The 22,053-nt window shown below is 45.5% G+C and overlaps 1 protein-coding gene across 2 annotated transcripts in view; it reads right to left on the bottom strand.

The window, feature by feature from the left end:
• The window catches only part of LOC126106906 (ubiquitin carboxyl-terminal hydrolase calypso), a 199,011-nt gene that overhangs the window by 146,035 nt on the left and 30,923 nt on the right, over nt 1-22,053 (bottom strand). For both annotated transcript variants that reach the window (XM_049913323.1, XM_049913324.1), the window contains exon 3: nt 3,228-3,353. In XM_049913323.1, the coding sequence (XP_049769280.1) occupies nt 3,228-3,353 (126 nt within the window). The remainder of the gene's footprint in view (nt 1-3,227; nt 3,354-22,053) is intronic.

The following is a 22,053-nucleotide window of genomic DNA, read 5'->3' as shown; positions in this document are numbered from 1 at the left end:
ATAACATTTTTGAACAAACAAAATCTCCTCTATAAACAGCAACACAGATTCAGCAAAATGAAATAGCGTGAAATTCAGTCCGCTCCAAGTTCAAAGAACAGCACCACATTTTGTATTATCACGAAATACGGGACACGGCGTCACGGGTAACGTACGTGAGATGGGTTGGCAGGTTGTCAAAATGGAAGCACGTTTTGTTGCACACAGATCTTTTTACAGCGCTTCAAACATCAACTTTCTCGACCGAACGAGAAAGTATTTTGTCGACTCCCACCTACCGACGGATAAATCAGTGTCGAAATAGACTAACGGAAATCGTCGGTTGCACAGAGAGGTGTTCATTTTTGCCACTCGTTATTAGTAATACGGCTGAGGAACAGTCCGAAAGTGGTTCTGCAAACCCTCTGTGAAGCACACCTACGAGCACTGCGGAGTAGTCTCGTGGTAGATCTGTAGAAAAAGAGCTCCATTTCGATGCTGCATTCCTAGACATCGGGAAGCCATACTGTACAGTTCCGCACTGTCATTTAGTGAGCAAAGTACGAGCTTACCGAACCAGATTCGGGACTTCCTCGAAGGTGGAACTCGATACGTCAATCCGAACAGAATAAAATCGACAGAGGTAAATACAATTGTGGAGTACACCGAGGAAATACGATAAGACCGCTACTGTTTAAAACACCTAAAAATATCTAGTGGAGAATGAAGGAGGCCCCATAAAAATGTTTGCAGAGGTGGACGTCTGTAAGTAAGTAGCAATGTCAAAAGACTCTAGTGAAATGCACGAAAAACTGCAGAGGAGCGAGGATCGATTGGGAGACCGGCAGTTGCCCCAAATGTAAATAAAATGTATCGTATCGACCATAAATAGGTGAGAAATGTGTTGCTGTTTGATTATGTTGCCGGTAGTAAGTCATCGGGAATAGTATAAACTGTAAAATACCTGGGAATACCTGTGTGAAAGGACGTGAAGTAGACGGACGGCATAAGACGAGAGTGGAGTGTATGTACAAACGAGGGACGTTTTACGGTGTGCATTACTCACAGGTGGCAGACACGTGTCGAACCGATCGACAGCACCGTCCTACCGCACGACCCCGTAGTGTGCACTCTGGGTCACGCATCGAGTATACGGTGTAACTTTCGTATCTCTGTACAGGGGTGAAGCTACGTAGCCACTGTCGTGTCCAATACGGGGACACGAGCTGTCGTAGATGACAATCACGTCGGAAAGCAAAGGGGTCAGTTTTCAGAGTACATAACTTTCTCGAAATGGAGTTGTCATTGGTAATGGCTGCCAGCCAGGGGTAGCTCCCCTACCAGCACCAGGTGCCGGGACAGAAAATGTCCAATCTCTGACCCTATAAAATATTCTCTGTGCCAGACACGCCATGCCAACTCTCACGATGCTGTAGGTGTACGCAAATCGGACGCCTTACCCGTCAGAAGAATCCTATCGAGTAGGAGGTGACTTGCAAAATCGTACAACCGATTCTCGAGTACAGTTCCTACATTTGGGACTCTCGGCAGCTACTATTATGCGAAGACATCTAAAAAGGGTGCGACATAGTTCCTAAATGGCTACTTTAACATCTAAAGTATGAGAGTGAACAATGTGGCAAGTATCAAATAACATATTACTTCCTCCCACATAAGTGTAACGTTACGAGGAGATCGAAGAATATACGGCTCCTACGGAGGTGAAACGTCAGTTTTCCTTCCTGCACACTCGTTGCAAATGGAATGCAAAATGAGGAAAATGACAGTGGTACCAGAAGTATCCTTCACCGTAGTGGAGTACAAACGCGGACAGTACGGAAGTCGTGCGTTTGTCGAAACGTACTGTACTGTAACAGTTACGTTTTGAAAGGATAATGTTTACACATTCCACGTAACAATGTGTTTTCTACTCCCATGAATAACTAATTTTTTTTTTCTTTTTTCTTTTTAATTTTACAACAGTTAATACTGACATAAACCAAATGTACAACAAAACACATGAGTATTCCAGAATGTTATTTACATTGAATTCAATGTGAACTTATTATTTAATCAATTCTGGTGATCTTACCGCTTCCAATGATACAGTTAGTTTCACTACAACCTGACTTAACTAAAAGTTAAGGGTAACTGAAGTTCCGACTATGGTAAGTAACGTGGGAAAACTCTGAGGTAACAGACCGAATACGAAGTGCTGTTACAGTGCATCCAAAAGTAGACATTTCACTCCTTCTAAAAATGTACTTTAATTTGCTTGTAACTAACTAAATTCCAAAATATCTGATACAGAAAGTTTGGAATCTCATAATTATGGCTGCCTATATTGCCTTAATGCTTCCAAGATTCTGAACTTACACATAGTTGTTTTTTTTTTTTTAATCAGATGACATCTCTCATTAAATTAATTAAGGCACTAATTTGACTCTGAATAATTTATTATTTTCAAGACAGCAAGACTAATAGCTGCACTCATAAGTAGGATAATTCTGACTACTGAAGCATAATGATATTCCATATAATTTTATAATTTACTAACCTAAAACATTTTTCATAAACCAGGTAACAGTGATGTCTCATAGCCCATACAAAATATCAACATCTAACCGTGCCGATTTTAAAACTATTAAGAAGTTTAAGGAATCACAACATATTCTTACGACTGTCTTTAAATACCCACCCTGCCCCAGAATTGTCAATCTGCCACCAGCAATTGTACACGCAATAACTGTGTCAGTTAAAGAGAAAGTCTGCGAGCGGCAAATGACTGTGTAACAAATGTGCAGGCTACAGTGGAAGACCCGGGTTACTAGCGAGTAACACCGACATACGCAAAAACTTTGAGTACCCAACCTTCACATCGTAAAATTTCGTGTGCAATAGGAAACACACAAGTCGTCTCGCTAATTTACGGCCGGATTATTTCTCTTCCGAACATATTGACGGAAGGCAGAGGTGAGCACCTATTTCCTGTGTAACTGTGATCTGTAAAACTGGAAACAATCCACAATGTCATAGAGGTAATAAATTGGGAGAAGCCACTTTATAATTCATCTGTTTGTGGTCAGTATCATTTGACACTACCCTTTAGAAAATCAGTTTCCAGCACATTATTTCAGAACATCGAGATACGAGACAGATACACAAAATTGAGTGCACCATCAACAGGTAAAGAGGAAAGTCACACACCGTGCGGGTCTCCGACAGAGAAATAACACGGGAAGGCTCACCTTGTTCTCGGGGCACATTCCTGAGGTGTGCGCCTTGAGACGGCTCAGCGTGGCGCCCAGGTGGATGTCGGGGCAATTGAGCAGCACCGACAGGAGGGCGTGTGTCGCACAGCTGTTGGGCACCATCTGCGGGCAGAAGAGGGACGTCTGTTTACAGCGACTGGCGAGCTGAGCTGGAGCACATTCTAGAGGTCACTACCACAACTGCACAAAATATCCGAATAAAAACTTCCGCGCACCGCGCCGTTATAAGATCGCAAATAGTATGAAGTAACAGAAATAATTCTGCAACGGAACATTTAAACCTGTAAAGCTTTAACGAAACCGGCTCGGGTGCGAGGAAGAAATACGTCGCGGTACTCTTATATATCGAGAGAGTGGAAATACTGCTATCTGGCAAATGCACGAGCAGCATTTACGACTAACGTAAAAAGCTAAATTAACTTTCTGTTCATTTTCTGCCAATGAACTGTACTTAAAATATAAGATAAAAACAGCCCTTTACTGTTATTTGCGAGGCAGGTCACAGTCTTGAGAATAAAGGCAGAGTGCAAAGGAGAGATGACATATAAAACACGTTCCAAATTTTAATTGTTAAACTATATCAAATGTCAGGTGGAATAATTTTAAGAGTATTTGTTCTACACTCAAATGTAGGGTAACTGCTGAAGAAAAAAGAAATAATAACAACACTAATAGAAACTGTGGACTATTAGGTCTGGGTGTCAATGTACTGATACAGAATTAAAATTGAGACATATTCTATTACAGAGAAACGGAGCAGTATTACTATTTTGAATGACTCTTTGACAGAATACCTACATCTACGCCTACATATATACTGTGCAAACCATTGAGAAGTGCACGGCAGAGGATACATCCTGTCATACCAGTTATAAGGGTTACTTCCCATTCCATTCACATATGCAGTGTTGGAAGATTGGTTGTTTAAATGCCTCTGTGTGTGCTGTAATTAATCTATTCTTGTCCTCACGATCCCTGTGTGAGCGATACGTAAAAGGTTGTCGCATAATCGTAGACACACATTTTGGTACCGAATCTCAACCCCCCACCTCCAAACAAACACACACCCACAAACACACATATCCATAGAAGCAAGCACACCTCACACACAAACAAATGGCTTTCCAGACTGAGCCACCAGAAATGGAAGTCATCTGTGCTTCTTTTATGAATGTGTGGGTGTTTCCTTTTCTGAAGAAGGCTTTCATGAAAAGCTAAATGTGTTAACAGTCTCTTTGTCATGCATTCCAAACTGGACTTTCCATTGTTTCAAGCATGTCTGTTGAGTTTCTTCAGCAAGTCTGTTACACTCTCCCACAGATCAAACAAGCTGCAACAATTCGTGCTGCCCTTCTCTGGATACATCCGAAATCCCCCATTAGTCCTATTGGGTCATATACACTCAAGTAATATTCTAGGAATGGGTCGCACAAGTGATTTGTAAGAAATCTCCTTTGTAGACTGACTGCTCTTCTCCAGTATTCTACAAATAAACCTAAGTCTACCACCCCCTTTACCAACAAATGAGCATATGTGATCATTAAATTTCATACCCCTACAAAGTTTTACACCCAAGTATCTGTACGAGTTGGCCGATTCCAACAACAACACATTGATATTACAGTTGTAAGATACTAGGTTTTTTCATTTTGTGAAGTGCACCATTTTATGTTTTTGTACACTTAAAGCAAGTTGTCAATCTTCAAACTTCATTGTAATCTTATCAAGATCTGTCTGAATATTTATGGAGCTTCTTTTAGACAGTACTTCATTATAGATAACTGCCTCATCTGCAAAAAGTCTGAGGCTATTATTAATATTGTTCACACACTAAGGGCCTCGAAAAAATAAACAATAGATATTCTGCAATAATTCTCGTCTACGGACAGTTGCACCACATTCTGACAGAGGCACAGAGGACACCTACAAAGTGTTAGACATCTCCCGACACGATAATGTCAGATTTTATTACACAGGTAGGACAAAAAGGCATTTCTCCAGTAGGAAATGTTGAATACAACAGCAGAAATGATAGATGGAGGCTAGACCACAAGCCGGTAGCATCTGTCGAGGCAAACGAGAGGCAGCCACACTACTGGTCACTAAAACTGAAACAGTGTGACAGCAGTGTGAAACAGATGTGAAGTCAGTAGGAAGGGCAGTATGTGCTCACATATGCATACGATTTGAATCTCAGTGCAACAGCACTAACTAGATAAGAAGAATGTTACCTACATTCTGTACATTAGAAAAGATTATACAGCAGATTTCTATTCCGGGCCTCTCATTCGAACATCAGCTGGAGAACCGCAGCAGGAGACTACAATTTTGTGTCCTGCAATATTGCCACTTGTGCAGTCGGGATCCCACAGCTGCCACACAAATATGGAATCGACAGATTCTGTAGGGCGGCACTCTGCACTACGGAGGAATTAGACAGCCCCACAGAACGAGATGACAGATACGCCATCCGCTCGGCTGTGAGGTTTCCCGGTGTCGTAATCGAACAGGCCCTGCGGGACAGGACGGGGGGGCCTCGGGTAAACAACACAGCCACCTCCGATCGGTAAGTCAGACGGTCGGCATTACATTTTCTACTCATTATGTGACTGTGCTGTAACTTTGTGGTTTTTCTGACACTACCTTTCGACAGTATACTGGTACCCACGCCATCCCGACCTCCCTCGATACGGAGGATGTTCTACTGTCGCCCCAGTCGGCACATTTTCCACACCTCTCACTCGTCGAATTCATCCACCCTCGGTTCGCCGAGAGACCGGTACGTCACCTGCAGACACCCACTACAGTCGATGAACTCCGATACAGAATGACGAATGACATGCACGCATCTGTCACCCGAGTTCAGTTCTATTCGGTGTCTGGGCAGGTCTGAGCTGTCATCACTGCTACAGCTGGAAGTTCAGTGCATTAAGTTTTGCAATGTGTGTGCCCAAATTACCTACAGATTTAGTTGTATACTCTTCCTGAGTACAATTTCTATATTTTCTACCATTTCTGATGTTTACATTTTTTATATGTATGTGTGTGTGTGTGTGTGTGTGTGTGTGTGGTTTGAGGTTTTCGGGCGCTAAACAGCATGGTCATCAGCACCCAAACACATAGAAACAGGAACACATGCGGTGAAGGGACGAAGATGGACAGCGAACAAGGAGAACGGCTAAAAGACACAGACCTGACACAGTTCCAAATCCTCAAATACAGAGGCAAAACAAGAGGAGAAGAAACACACTAAAAAGAAAAGGAAACACAAGGAAAAGAGAACAGAAATCAAAGCGAAGGAAAGGAAACACAAGGAAAAGAGAACAGAAATCGAAGTGAAGGAAAGGAAACACAAGGAAAAGAGAACAGAAATTGAAGTGAAACAAGTAGGTAATCGTGACTGGCGGACCTCTTACCTAAAACCTGGGTGAGCCAGTCACCAAGCAGCGCATTAAAATCCTCTCCCTAAAATCCGAGGCAACAAATTGGACAGGACACAAAACCGTAAGACCTTAACCACAGTCATTGCGTCGTCTTGCAAAATAGAGGGCAAATCCGGTGGCAAGGAAACCACTGCCCTCTGGTCAGAGAATAAAGGACAGTCAAGTAAAATGTGGCGGACCGTAATCTGGACGCCACAAGCACTGCAGATTGGGAGGTCCTCCCGCCGGAGTAAAAAACCGTGCGTTAAGGGACTGTGCCCGATGCGGAGGCGAGTGAGGAGAACCTCATCCCGCCTGCACGACTGGTAGGATGTACGCCAAGGCCGCTTGGTGGCCTTGACCAGACGCAGCTTATTTTCACCGACTGCCAGCCACTCCTCTTCCCATTGACGCAAAACACGAAAACGCAAAAGGGAGGTAACAGCATGGAGGGGGACGGCACATTCAACAACGTGAGGGAGGGAACATGCATCTTTGGCAGCCACATCCGCCAGTTCGTTTCCCCTAATACCCACGTGCCCCGGCACCCAGCAGAAAGAAACTTCCTTCCCCTGCCGTTGCAGGTGGAGTAGGGCATCATGGATGTTCTGGACAACCGTATCCACTGGATACAAGTGTTGCATGATGTGAAGGGTACTCAGGGAGTCAGAACAGATGAGAAACTTAAGACTGGGAACACATCTCATCTGCTCCAAAGCCCACAAGATCGCAAACAATTCAGCATCAAAGATGGTAAACGCCGCAGGAAGCCGTAACTTGAAGACTCGATCAGGGAAAACAACAGCACAACCAACAGAGTCCCCCTGTTTAGAGCCATCCGTAAATACTGGTACATGGTTGGGATGCCGGTTTAAAATATCGTAAAATAAGGAGGTAAAAACAAATGCAGGAGTGCAGCTCCTCCGGTGCTCTGACAAGTCTAAAAGGACGCTGGGCCTCTGGAGTAACCAGGGAGGCAGGCGGGTAAAACCCTGGAGTTGTGGTGTCACACACTCCACACCAAGGGACTCTAGCAAATATTTGGCACGAATCCCAAATGGTCTCGTTGCCCTGGGACGACTGGAAAAGAGACGTTCCATAGGCGGTCGGGCAACGGTAGGGTACGCAGGGGAGGTAGGACAGGCAAGGAATTGACACACGCGTCGCACCATGTTGAGTTTCCACCAGATGGCAAGCGGCGGTTCCCCTGCCTCAGCACACAGGCTGGGGACGGGACTGGTACAGAAGGCACCAGTGGCCAGCCTGATACCCTCATGGTGTACTGCGTCAAGCATCTTCAGATACGAAGGCCTCGCTGACCCATACACTGTGCATCCATAGTCAAGACGCGACCGGACGAAAGCCCTATAAAACTGCAGCAGACGCGCCCAATCTGCTCCCCAGGACCGATGGCTCAGACACTTCAAAATATTCAGTGCCTTCAGGGCCCGCACCTTGAGGTCTTTAAGATGCGGCAACCACGACAACTTGGAATCAAAAGTGAGGCCCAGGAACCTCACACAGTGTTGCTAAAAGGAAGAATGGTGTGCCTCAGACGCAAATCAGGGGAGGTAAAAAAACGTCGAGAACGATTAAAATGAACACACACACATTTGTCTGCAGAAAAGGTAAAACCTGTCTTCGCAGGCCATGCCTCTAATCGCTTTATCGTAAGCTGCAACTGCCAACTAGTAGTGACAAGACCAGAGGAAGAACAGAAAACAGCAAAATCGTCCACAAACAAGGAGCACTGGGCAGGACTCAGGATAGTGGACGTGATACTGTTAATGGTGACGGCAAAGTGGGTGACACTTAAAACACTTCCCTGAGGAACACCATTCTCCTGCACGTACAAATCAGATAGCACATTACCAACCCGATATCGAAAGAGGTGGTGGGAAAGAAAGGACCGAATGAAGATGGGGAGATGGCCACTAAAGCCACACTGATGGAGTTGATTGAGGATAAGGTGGTGCCAAGTACTGTCGTACGCCTTATTAATGTCAAAGAATACACCTAGACAATGCTCGTTATGTAGGAAGGCCTGCTGGATGGCCGCCTCAAGCAGGGTCAAGATGTCTATAGTTGAACGACATCTCCGAAAGCCACACTGAGAGTGGCTAAGGAGCTGCCTCGTCTCGAGCAGCCAAACCAGGCGACGGTTGACCATGCGTTCCAACGTCTTCCCGACACAGCTCGTCAAAGCAATACTCTGATAACTACTGGGATGTGTTCGATCCTTCCCCGGTTTGAGGAGGGGAATCAAAATCGCCTCCCTCCACGAGTCAGGGAATGTGCCGGATAACCATATCTAGAGGTCTGCGTGGATAAGGAAAGTGCAATCTGCATCCGCAAGTTCCTAATCTGCAGCAATTAATCCGCATATCCGCAAGTTCCTTATCCGCATCCACATATATTTAAGTTTTGAATGAGTAATTAATAGTAATAGACAGTAGTACTTAGAATTATGGTATGTAATGACATAGTTACTGTTAGGGCGCCATTTCTGCGACAACTTAACTACTTTTGACTTCTTAAATCACCGGAAATGCTCTATACCTACTCTAAAGCAGACCGTTCCAAACAGGAAAGCATTGGCGCTCCGGAGCACACACAGTAGCAGCTCGGATCTCGTGAGATTGGAAACGCTATTTAAAAAAATAAAATTCAACGTAATAGTATTAAATGATGAAAATACGTGTATAGAAACAACAATATTTCGCTGCTCTTGTGCCAAGGCAGCTGAAAATGACGATGGTTTTAAACTGTTACTAGCACATTGCAATCATTTACCGACAGTTTTTTTCTTGTACTCACTGCTTGGATGTGTCAAATTTTGAAGCCATTCATGTCAGCTGATGATTATATTATAGCTTACGCGTTCAGTCTCATCATTTCCAGGTAAAAATATTTACAGTATTAGGCCCACACTGCAAAACATTGGCGCACCTGTGAAAAAGTTAAACTGCCAGCAATAATTTACATTGTCTGGAAGAAATAACTCGTCTTCCGAAGAGTGACAACAAAATCAGTGGTTATAGAAATTAGAAGTGGTTGGATGAGGTAGCAGTTCCTTAGCACTCGCTGCACCGTACTTGGCCCCCACATCAATAACAAACTGTGCCGTCACGAGAAACCCAGATCCACACGCAACTTCGAATGGTAAAATGTCTTTGCTGACAAGATTGATGAGTTTTTCTGTTGTGGCTGTCTTCAAATTTGGCGGAACTTCAGGAACTTTCACGTCTCTCTTGATATTTAAATAAGTAATCAAGCTACTTTGTCGAGCCTCACACGAATGTCGTACCAAATTTGAAGTTCCACTTTTGTGTCCAGTGTAGGAATATACTTTTTTACATGCAAAACAAGCCACTATATCTTTTATCTTTTCATTGCCATCAAATACGTATGTGAATTTTTTCCAAATTGGTGATTTCAATTTGTTTTCCTTCACTAATCTAAAATCACCTTTTTTCACCTTACATGAAATTGTATCCATCGATATGGTGTTCATTTGAAGAAAGAACTCTCACTGATATTTGCTGCGATGCACATCGTCACTCGGTCACTACAAAGTGCTAACTGAAGTCAGCGGTACATTGCAACGGGCACCTGTCTGGCAGACAGTGGGCAGGTGTGCCACCCAGAGAGCACTTCACAGGCCACACAAAAGACACAGTCGTGGAACGGATTAGGCGCAGGTCTCTCGGGTACAGCTACATCGGTCGTAGCCAGGGGCTAAGGACAACAGACATCTGCTCTACCCGGGCCCTGCAAGGTTCCAAGAATGTCAACAGACTTGAAGTTTTCAACTAACATTGCAACATACGTACTGGGCAGGTGCCTTGTTCATTATCCGCAGATGACCCGCGGATATCCGTGCCGGTCGCGATTTTATCTGCCAAGTAACAAATACTGCGGATATCCGCATCCGCGCAGACATCTAACCATATCATATTAAAAGAATTCAGGAGAACTTCCTTGGATGGCAGCAACAAGTGCTGCAGCATGCTGTACCAGATTTGATCATGATCGGGTGCAGTATCATGAGCCACAGACAGCGCTGAATCCAGTTCCCACATTGTGAAGGGGCAGTTGTAGGGTTCCGAATTTGGAGACCAGAAGTCCAAGTGACCCTCTCGATGGCAGTGGCAGAAATATCGATCACAGTTAATAGTGGCGGTAGATTCTGCAAAATGCATGGCCAGTGTCTGGGCAATGTCTCTCGGCACCGCGAGGAGACATCCCTGATGCGGCAATGCCGTGACAGGTAGTTGGCTGCGTTTCCAGGAAATCCTCCTGATGGCTTCCCATACTTTCGTAGAACTAGTGGAGCGGGTGATGGAATTCGAGAACGATTGCCACGGCCGTCGTTTGCTCTCCTTAATCATTCGCCGCACCTTGGCCCTTGCCAACCGAAAGGCCGCAAGATTGTCAGCTGAGGGACGGCACTTAAAACGGCGCACAGCTGTACGGCGGGCTTGCACGGCTGAGCGGCACTCAGTGGTCCACCAAGGGACAGGACGCCTCTTGGGATGACCTGAGGACCGTGGGATCGACAATTCAGCAGCATGGGAGATCACAGCTGTAACGTGGTCGACCCATTCGTGGACGCTGGCAAGGTGTTCCAAAACAGCCAGATGGCTGAAAAGTGTCCAGTCAGCTCTGCAGAGGTGCCGCCTGAGTGGCACTGGTAATGCCACATCCTCATCCAGGAGGCAAATCCAAAGGGGGAAGTGGTCACTAGAATGGAGGTCAGCAACAACCTCCCACAGACCAGAATCCGCGAGTGCTGGAGAGCAAAAGGAAAGGTCAATAGCTGACGACGACCCAGAAGCAGTACAGAAATGAGTGGGAGCACCAGAGTTGAGGATGCACAGTTCTTCGGACATCACGAGGCTTTCCAGAACGCGACCCCTGGGGCAAGCATTGAAGTCCCCCAGAAGGAGAAATGGGCGGGGGAGTCGGCTAATAAGGTCTGTGAGAGCCTCAGAGTCTATTGCATCCTGAGGCGGTAAGTAAACGGAACAGTTTGTGAGCCTCTGCCCCACAAGAAGGTCAACTGCAACTGCTTGCAAGTCCATAACGAGAGGGAGCTCAGATGAGTGGTGCGTGTCACGGACAAAAACCACAACACCACCCTTTGCCCTTTCCCCCATCAGATCATCTTTTCGATATACAGTATAGCCCCGTATAGAAGGAGCATCAGTGGCCCAAAAATGTGTCTCTTGGAGACATAAGCACAAGGGGCACTCTCATACAAGGAGTTGTAATTCGGCCACATGTGTCCAGAACCCATTCAGGTTCCACTGCAATATGGGAGCCAGTGATCAGGGTGGCTGAACTTTCACCCTGCCTCTGTGCTTTGGAGAAGAGCCCGCACTGGCCGGAGATTTATTCCTGGGGCGAGAAGATCGCCCCGGTCGACATCAATGTCCATCAGCTCCGATGGCGACCTGAGGGAGACGTCAGACAGTACGATGGCCTCGTCATCGGACCGACCCTGACTAGTCTCCTCAGGTGGCAAAACCTTCACCTTCGGCGTCTTTGTCTTGGGGGGCTTAGAATGCAGAACCTTGTCAACAGTTGGAGCTTTACTCGCCTGGGCAGAAGGCGTCATATGGGGAGGGGCAGGAAGTACCCTAATGTCGGCAACCACGGCCTCGTCCGACGTTGCGGGGAGAGCTGCAGGTTGCAAAACAACCGCAGCAGTACAAGTGCACTGGCAAACGCAGGTATTAGTGCTGACACTAGCAACCTCCGTTTGTGTAGCAACAGTGGCCAACTGTACCGGTTTCTGCAGAGTGGAAGCGAAAGATGTTGTAAACACAGGAGGCTGCACGGCCTTAAAGAGCTTCTTGACCTCACCACAGGGGATGCGCTTAGATGTTTTGATCTCCCGTATCTTCCACTCCTCGAGATAGACGGGGCAGACCGGCTCCAGACAGGGTGACTCCCAGAGCAATTCACGCACTTCACAAGCAATGAACAATCGGCTCCTTCATGGGAAGGCTGACCACACTTACCACAACTGGCTATCCCATTGCACCCCAACGTAGTATGCCCAAAGTGCTGACATTTAAAACGGCGCATTGGGTTGGGGAAATATGGCCGTACTGGCAAATGTAAGAAACCCGCATTAACATGCTCTGGGAGTCTCGGGCAACTGAACGTGAGAATAAACGAGTCGGGTTTGACTAGGTCCCCATCGACTCGTTTCATAATATGCTGCACGTCAACAATACCTTCCTCAGCCCACTCATATTTCAACTCGTCTTTGGGGACATCCACCAAGTCCCTACATGTCACGACACCCTTACTATAGTTCAAAGTGGAGTGGAGCTCAGTCTCGATAGTGCACTCTCCGAAATAGGTCGCTTTCCGAAGAGAAGCGACTTGACGGGAACTAGAAGTCTCAACTAACAGAGTCCCATTGCGCAGTCGCTTCACAGATTTCAGCGTTCCTGCAATTCCCTCAAGACCCTTGTGGATGTAAAAGGGAGAAACCCTCTCGAAGCTACCCTCCTTCCATTTGACAATCAAAAACACATTCTGGTTATCAGCACGCGCTCTGTTACGACAGTCTGATAAATCTCTAGTAACACCAGGCACTGGAGCACTCGCAGCACGAAGTCGCTTTTTCGATGGTGCGTGTTTTCCTGCCAGTGGCCCACCCAATCCACAGGTAGGGGGAAACGTAGAGGTCGAAGGGTCCATTGTGGTCCCACGAGCAGTTAGGGAACTAAAAGTCCGCCCAGACAGAGCCCCATGTGCCCGAGTAAGCCTTATACAACTGGGGTGCGGCAGGTGTCCCAGAGGTTGCCCGTTTGCGACTGTTCCACCCCAACAGCTGTGCATCTTATAGGCGCGCAGCACACCGTAAGATTGAGGGGTTTTTATAGAGGTCAACCTTCCTCGCAATCCAGGTGGTCAAGCCGAGATTACCATTCCCCGCAGCACACAACATTCCACCGCCGCACCATACGGTGGTCGCTGAACCACGTCCGGGGGTTACGGTGACAGGAGACTGGCGGCGCTGACCAGTCCCCAGCTCAGGACCCCGGGGTCGCCAAGCCCGTACTCGGCAAATGAATGCTAAGCCCCTGGGGGCAATTTTAATGGGCAGCACCTTCGATATGGAGGGTGTTCTACTGTCGCCCCAGTCGCACATTTTCCACACCTCTCACTTGTCGAATTCGTCCACCCTCAGTTCGCCGAGAGACCAGTACGTCACCTGCAGACACCCACTACAGTCGACGAACCCCGATACAGAATGACGAATGACGTGCACGTATCTGTCACCTGAGTTCAGTTCTATTCGGTGTCTGGGCAGGTCTGAGCTGTCGTCACTGCTACAGCTGGAAGTTTAGTGCATTTAGTTTTGCAATGTGTGTGCCCAAATTACCTTCAAATTTAGTTGTATACTCTTCCTGAGTAATATTTCTATATTTTCTACCATATCTGATGTCACAATTTTAATGGGCAGCAGGGCATAACATCAAGAGTGTGGTCTGCCCATCATCTGAGGCAAAAACCGTCACTGGGGTTTGAAGAGGATGACACACAGCTCTGAAAACTGCGAGTCTGCTGCCTACCGCATCACACTGCCCGGACTACGCCATTTCGCATTCTGGGAATGTGACACACTGAGATAACTTTATAATTCAGGCGATCTTAGAACAGTAATGTGCAAACTAAAAACAGATGTGAAGATAGAAAGAAAGTAAAAAGCTGTGAAGTGAATACAAAATATAGACTGTAAGATTTTATTTAAGAACAGAGAGCGATACCAAATTATACTAAGCAACAGTTCGGCAACTTGCAAAATTAAGTGGAAACACTATTTTGAATGAAATGAGGCAGTTATTAACAATAAGACAAGATAATTTGTAGAATATACTGAACTGTGCAAACCATTTGGATACCTGTTCGTGAAGATGTGATAAGATGGAGAGAAAATTTGGTAATAGAAACATGCGAACACAATACGAGTGGGTTAAACTTTCTACAGGCCATCCAAGTGCTGCTCTCATTTACAGTACAGTGTAAAAGTTGGCAATGCCTGTGATTGTCTCAGTGATGGCAGCCAGTTGGAGAAAAGCATTAGTGGAGCTAACGAGTTTCCCAGAAAATGACAAAATACGAATGACTCGCATTATTTTTACACGAACATTTTTTGGCCATATATCTACGTTTATTATGTAAATTAAGATCAGAATATGATATTTCACATGTGGTGATGGACGTACAAGAATTATTCGTGGTTTGTAGACAGCCCCGTCTTTAATTTTTACTATTGCAACATGCTGATGTTTCCATTATTAATAAATCTAGCAATTTGTACGGTGAAATATTACTAACGATTTTTTTTTTTCTTAAATGTGGAATGTTGTGTTGGTGACAGACAGCAATCAATTATTTACATTTTATGGCTGACCTTTCATTAATTTTCTCCTTATTCTGCATTCTGGCTTTTCCATTCTACATGTATAAAGGCAGTTCGGCGTTTTTTATGTTGAAGCAGTTATTACTGTGTCTGTCTAAATTATGGAAATCTGTTTTGTCACAGTCTGATCATATGTAATTTATATGCAATAGAGAATTATTGTCTGGATGACAGACGAATTACATATGTTGTATTTTGTTTTGTTTCAGGTCACAAAAACAATTAAGGTTAACTGCCAGTGCCAGAATCTTACAACATTACTAGGAAAAAGAAGTTAAAAGTGACTTTGTGTTAAATCCAATCAATGGAAGGAAAAACAGCTAAGAAGAAGTACTTTCTCTTGAAGTAACATCCACAAAATATGCTGTAGAGACAACAGAGAACCCACACTAAAGATTAAATGTTATTAGCCATATTGCTACAACGGATAAAAAGTAAAACGCGGTTGACAGCATGCACGTCATTTGCTAAAATGGCGGATAACTGCAACAGCAAACATACATTACAACATAAGAGGTTAAAAAAAGGGCATCTGGTGAGGAAACGGCAAAATGTCAAAGGCTGATGACAATGAGCACAAAGTGCTGGGTGATCACCAATTAAAAAATGACAGTGGCTAAAATGACAGTGTGCAATACGCAACCTAGAGAGGAGGTCAGCCAAGCAGCCGGGAGAGGTTTAATTCCCCTAAAGGGAAGACCAGTGGTGACACCACCTGCTGACAGGTGGCAACACGGACATTGTAGGAAGGAATAGAAAAACTAGTGGGGCCGAGGTAGGTGGACTGTAGCCTTTGGCAGCAGCGTAAGCAACCTCGTTTCCCGTCAGACAGACATGACTGGGAACCCACTTAAACACCACAGTGGACCCCTCACGAGCGAGCGAGAAAAAGCGTTCTCGGACCCATTGCACTAAAGGATGGACTGCATACAGCACACGGAGGCTCTGAAGGACACAGAGAGAATTGGAGCAGACGAAAAAATCGAAAAGCCCGTGTCGCCGGATGTACTGCGTGGCCTGATACGAGGCGAAGATCTCCGCTGTAAATACTGAGCAGTGTTCCAGAAGCCAATACCCGAAATGATCAGTGCCAATGGCGAAGGCACACCCGACACCACAGTCAGTCCGAGAGCCACCAGTGTAAACGTAGGTACTATCGCTAAGTTCCGTGCAGAGGTCGACAAACTTACAGCTGTATATCGAATCTGGAGTAGAGCCATTAGGAAGCGATCAAAGTCCGAGGTAACTGCGGGCCGCCACTCGATGCCGAGGTGGAGAAGGGCTCGCACCTGTCGGGAAAGTGGCAAGTAGAGTGAAGTTCAGCTGCCAAACCGACAGCAGAAAGCGAACTCCAGGAGGTAACAGAGGAGAGAGATGTGCCCCGTACTGGCAGTCGAAGGAGTCGTCGAAGGAGGAGACGTAGGACGGGTGGCTAGGCACCCCAGATAGACGGTACGCATATCTGCCGAGGAGAATATTACATCGGTACTACAGCAGTAGTTCGGCAGCTTCTGCACACAGACTATCGACTCGGCTAGTGTAAAAAGTACCAGTGGTCAAACGAATTCAACGGTTGGGCATTGTATTTATACATCATAAGACGGACGGACGTGCCAATGCATCGACAAAACTCCCACGTCTAGTTTTGAATGGAGAAGGGATTGCTACTAACAGAGGAGGGCAGTCCGATCTGCTCCCCAGGAAACACCACTGAGGACACGAATGACACTGAGGGCCAGAGTACAGTGGGTGCCCAGGTAAGACACGTGTGGGAACTGTGAGAATTTCCTATCTAGTAGGAGCTGCCGGAATTTCATAGTTTCAGTGACCAGAGGAGAAACGTGCGTGAGGAGTAAAGACAGTGGAAGAAATCCACTGAGTCACCAGAAATTCATAAAAACAGTTTTGTCAGTGGTAAAGTGACGACTGTTGCTGATGCCCCACGAGTAAACACGATCTAGATATCACTGAAGATGCCATTCCAGGAGACAAGTCCTCGGAGAACTGCAACAGATCGCAAAACCATTAACGAAAAAGGAGGCGGAGAGGCCCAACTGGAGACAAACCATAATAGGCTTAATGCCGCTAGCAAAGAGGACGATCCTCTGGACGGCACCCTGAGGCCCCCCATTTTCCTGGATAATGTGACCGATAAGGCAGAACCCACGCATACCAAGCAAACTCTTGTCTTTTAAAAATTCCTGAAGGAAATGGGGCAGGCGGGCTAGAAAACTACACGTGTACACACTATGGAGGATACTAGCCCTCCAGCAGCTGTTATAGGCTTTCTCCAAATCAAAAAACATGGCCACAGTCTGGCATTTCTACAAAAAACTGTTCACGACATAGCTCAACAAAGTGATGAGATGGTCAACTGCACAACAGTGTGGTCTAAATGTACAATGTGCAGTGGTTAGTAAAATGCGAGACTCCAGCCACCAAATCAGGTCGGCATGAACCATACGTTCCATTACCTTGCAAACATCCGTGGTGAGGGAAATGGGGCGGCTGCTAGAAGGAAGGTGCTTGTGCTTTCCGGGCTTAGTTATAGGTATGACAGTGGCTTCACGCCAGTATTTGGGAAATGTGCCATCTGCCCAGATGTGATTGTCTGTTGTTGTTGTTGTTGTTGTTGTTGTTGTTGTGGTCTTCAGTCCTGAGACTGGTTTGATGCACCTCTCCATGCTGCTCTATCCTGTGCAGGCTTCTTCATCTCCCAGCACCTACTGCAGCCTACATCCTTCTGAATCTGCTTAGTGTATTCATCTCTTGGTCTCCCTCTACGATTTTTACCCTCCATGCTGTAAATTGGTAATCCCTCAATGTCTCAGAACATGTCCTACCAACCGATCCCTTCTTCTAGTCAAGTTGTGCCACAAACTCCTCTTCTCCCCAATTTGATTCAATACCTCCTCATTAGTTTTGGGATCTACCCATCTAATCTTCAGCATTGTTCTGTAGCACCACATTTCGAAAGATTCTATTCTCTTCTTGTCTAAACTATTTATCGTCCACGTTTCACTTCCATACATGGCTACACTCCATACAAATACTTTCAGAAACGACTTCCTGACATTTAAATCTATACACGATGTTAACAAATTTTTCTTCTTCAGAAACGCTTTTCTTGCCATTGCCACTCTACATTTTATGTCCTCTCTACTTCGACCATCATCAGTTATTTTGCTCCCCAAATAGCAAAACTCATTCACTACTTTAAGTGTCTCATTTCCTAATCTAATTCCCTCAGCATCGCCCAACTTAATTCGACTACATTCCATTATCCTCATTTTGCTTTTGTTGATGTACATCTTATACCCTCCTTTCAAGATCCTGTCCATTCCGTTCAACTGCTTTTCCAAGTCCTTTGCTGTCTCTGGCAGAATTACAATGTCATTGGCGAACCTCAAAGTTTTTATTTCTTCTCCATGGATTTTAATACCTACTCTGAAGTTTTCTTTAGTTTCCTTTACTGCTTGCTCAATATACAGATAGAATAGCATCGGGGATAGGCTAAAATCCTGTGTCACTCCCTTCCCAACCACTGCTTCCCTTTCATACCCCTCAACTGCCATCTGGTTTCTGTACAAATTGTAAATAGCCTTTCGCTCCCTGTATTTTACCCCTGCCACCTCCAGAATTTGAAAGAGAGTATTCCAATCAACATTGTCAAAAGCTTTCTCTAAGTCTACAAATGCTAGAAACGAGGGTTGGCCTTTCCTTAATCTTTCTTGTAAGATAAGTTGTAGGGTCAGTATTGCCTTACGTGTTCCAACATTTCTACGGAATCCAAACTGGTCTTCCCCGAGGTCGGCTTCTATCAGTTTTTCCATTCGTCTGTAAGGAATTTGTGTTAGTATTTTGCAGCTGTGACTTATTAAACTGATAGTTCGGTAATTTTCACATCTGTCAACACCTGCTTTCTTTGGGATTGGAATTATTATATTCTTCTTGAAGTCTGAGGGTATTTCGCCTGTCTCATACATGTTGCTCACCAGATGGTAGAGTTTTGTCAGGACTGGCTCTCCCAAGGCTGTCAGTAGTTCTAATGGAATGTTGTCAACTCCGGGGGCCTTGTTTCGACTCAGGTCTTTCAGTGCTCTGTCAAACTCTTCATGCAGTATCATATCTCCCATTTCATCTTCATCTACATCCTCTTCCATTTCCATAATATTGTTCTCAAGTACATTGCCCTTGTATAGACCCTCTATATACTCCTTCCACCTTTCTGCTTTCGCTTCTTTGCTTAGAACTCTGTTTCCATCAAAGCTCTTGATATTCATGCAAGTGGTTCTCCTTTCTCCAAAGGTTTCTTTAATTTTCCTGTGGGCAGTGAGATAACCCTCTACATCCTCATATTTGTCCTCTAGCCACCCCTGCTTAGCCATTTTGCACTTCCTGTCGATCTTGTTTCTGAGACGTTTGTATTCCTTTTTGCCTACTTCATTTACTGCATTTTTATATTTTCTCCTTTCATCAATTAAATTCAGTATTTCTTCTGTTACCCAAGGATTTCTACTAGCCCTCATCTTTTTACCTACTAGGTCCTCTGCTGCCTTCACTACTTCATCTCTCAAAGCTACCCATTCTTCTACTGTATTTCTTTCCCCCATTCCTGTCAATTGTTCCCTTATGCTCTTCCTGAAACGCTGTACAACCTATGTTTCTTTCAGTTTATTCAGGTCCCATCCCCTTAAATTACCAACTTTTTGCAGTTTCTTCAGTTTTAATCTACAGGTCATAACCAATAGATTGTGGTCAGAGTCCACATCTGCCCCTGGAAATGTGTTACAATTTAAAATCTGGTTCCTAAATCTCTGTCTTACCATTATATAATCTATCTGAAACCTTCTAGTATCCCCAGGGTTCTTCCATGTATACAACCTTCTTTCATGATTCTTGAACAAAGTGTTAGCTATGATTAAGTTATGCTCTGCGCAAAATTCTACCAGGCAGCTTCCTCTTTCATTTCTTAGCCCCAATCCATATTCACCTACTATGTTTCCTTCTCCCCCTTTTCCTACTGTCGAATTCCAGTCACCCATGACTATTAAATTTTCGTCTCCCTTCACTACCTGAATATTTTCTTTTATCTCATCATACACTTCATCAATTTTTTCTTCATCTGCAGAGCTAGTTGGCATGTAAACTTGTACTACTGTAGTAGGTGTGGGCTTCGTGTCTATCTTGGCCACAATAATGCGTTCACTATGCTGATTGTAGTAGCTTACCTGTACTCCTATTTTTTTTATTCATTATTGTATGAATTAAGGAGAAATTTCTTCCACGCAAGAAAAAGGTGCTGCAACATAGATCGAATAGGTGGGTGATTTGGTTGGTCGGTTGGGGAGAGGACCAAACAGTGAGGTCATCAGTCCGAAGATCGGGATGATGTGAGACCACGATCTAGCTCCGGCATAGTAAAGGCGACACTGTAGCATACATGATTCTGATAGGAGATGTATATCACCCGAGCCTCCTCCACTTGTTTTCAATGGAAGAAGGCAGGGTGATAGTGAATAGAGCTCGAAATCTCAACAAAATAGTGGCCTAAAGTGTTGGAGATAGCAACAGAATCCACAGTGACATCACATGCTACATTCAGACGAGAAAGTAGGGAATTGGCCTCAGGCCCAGAGAGTCAGTGGAGGTTAGCCCACACAACAGAAAAGAGAGTGGAATTGTTAAAAGAACTAGTACATGAAATCCAACTAGCTTTTTTGCCATCCTGAAGAATGCGTGACACTGTGCGTACAACTGTTTACAACAAACAAAGCTCGCCATCGGTAGGATGACGGTTAAAAACACAGAGAACGTGTCTCCGTGCACGAATTGTGACGCGGCATGCCTCAGTCGAACAACTGACCGGGACACGGAGCAGTGAAGGTGAAGTGGAACGGAACATTCTACGGCAAGAAGTATAATGATTGTAAAGTGTTCTACCTGGTCGTCACGACATCCAAATGTCGTTCACTGAAGGTCGGCAGGGAGTTGGCCTCAGAAAGCTGCCTGTCGGGTTTACACATAGGTCGGGTAGGAGTAAGCAAACGGATAGCACACGAGAAATGGTCGCTCGAGTACGTGTCAGAGAACGGACCACTCGAGATAACAGGCAAGCTGGGCAGTGCAGAAGGAGAGGTCCAAATGGGAATAGGCACGCGTGGAGTCTGAGAGAAACGTGGATTCTCCAGTGTTAAGCCAGATGGGGTCGAATTGACTGAGAAGGTCAGCCAAGAGGGCACCTCTCGGACAGGGTCTGGAAGGGTCCCAAAGGGGACGGTGTGCATTAATGTCACCGAGCAGCTAAAAAGGGTAAGGGAGTTGACCAATAAGCAGGAGGACTCTGCCCTGGTGGCATCGTATGACAAAGGGATGTAAAATTTGCAAAGAGAAAAGGTGAAGCGAGGAAGGAAAATGCGGATTGCAACAGCTTGCAGTCAGGTGTCGAGTGAGGTGGTCTGACTATGTGAACATCATCCCGGACGAGTAGAACAACTCTCCCACGAGACGGGATGCCATTCCCAGAGGGAAGGTCAAAGCAAACTGGGGGGGGCAAAAAAAGGCAGAGTTGAAAGCGGTTACGAGGACGCAATTTTGTTTCCCGGAGGCAGAAAAAAATTGGACACTACGATTCCGAGATCAGCCACAATTCCTCCTCCTCGGATCTAATGCTGCAAACATTCCACCGGAGGAGAGTCACGACAGAGAAAGGCGAGGAGGGAAAAAATGAAAGGTCGTCACCTCAGCAGCTACCAGTTGCCAGTTTTCGTAGACTCACTGCTACGAGGCACAGAGGATCCTGCTCCGTGAGATCTGCAGAGGCACCACCATTCTGACTGGGTCGGCCTGTGGATTCCAGGGCAGAAAAACGACTGGCGGTGCACACCGGTTACACGGAGGTCAGCCAGGTGAGGATATCACGTGGTGGATCCAC

This window comes from Schistocerca cancellata, chromosome 10 (genome assembly GCF_023864275.1).
Source record: "Schistocerca cancellata isolate TAMUIC-IGC-003103 chromosome 10, iqSchCanc2.1, whole genome shotgun sequence".
Lineage (NCBI taxonomy): Eukaryota > Metazoa > Arthropoda > Insecta > Orthoptera > Acrididae > Schistocerca > Schistocerca cancellata.
The sequence above is the reverse complement of the archived record's forward strand: the minus strand, read 5'-3'. Positions and strand labels throughout refer to the sequence as shown.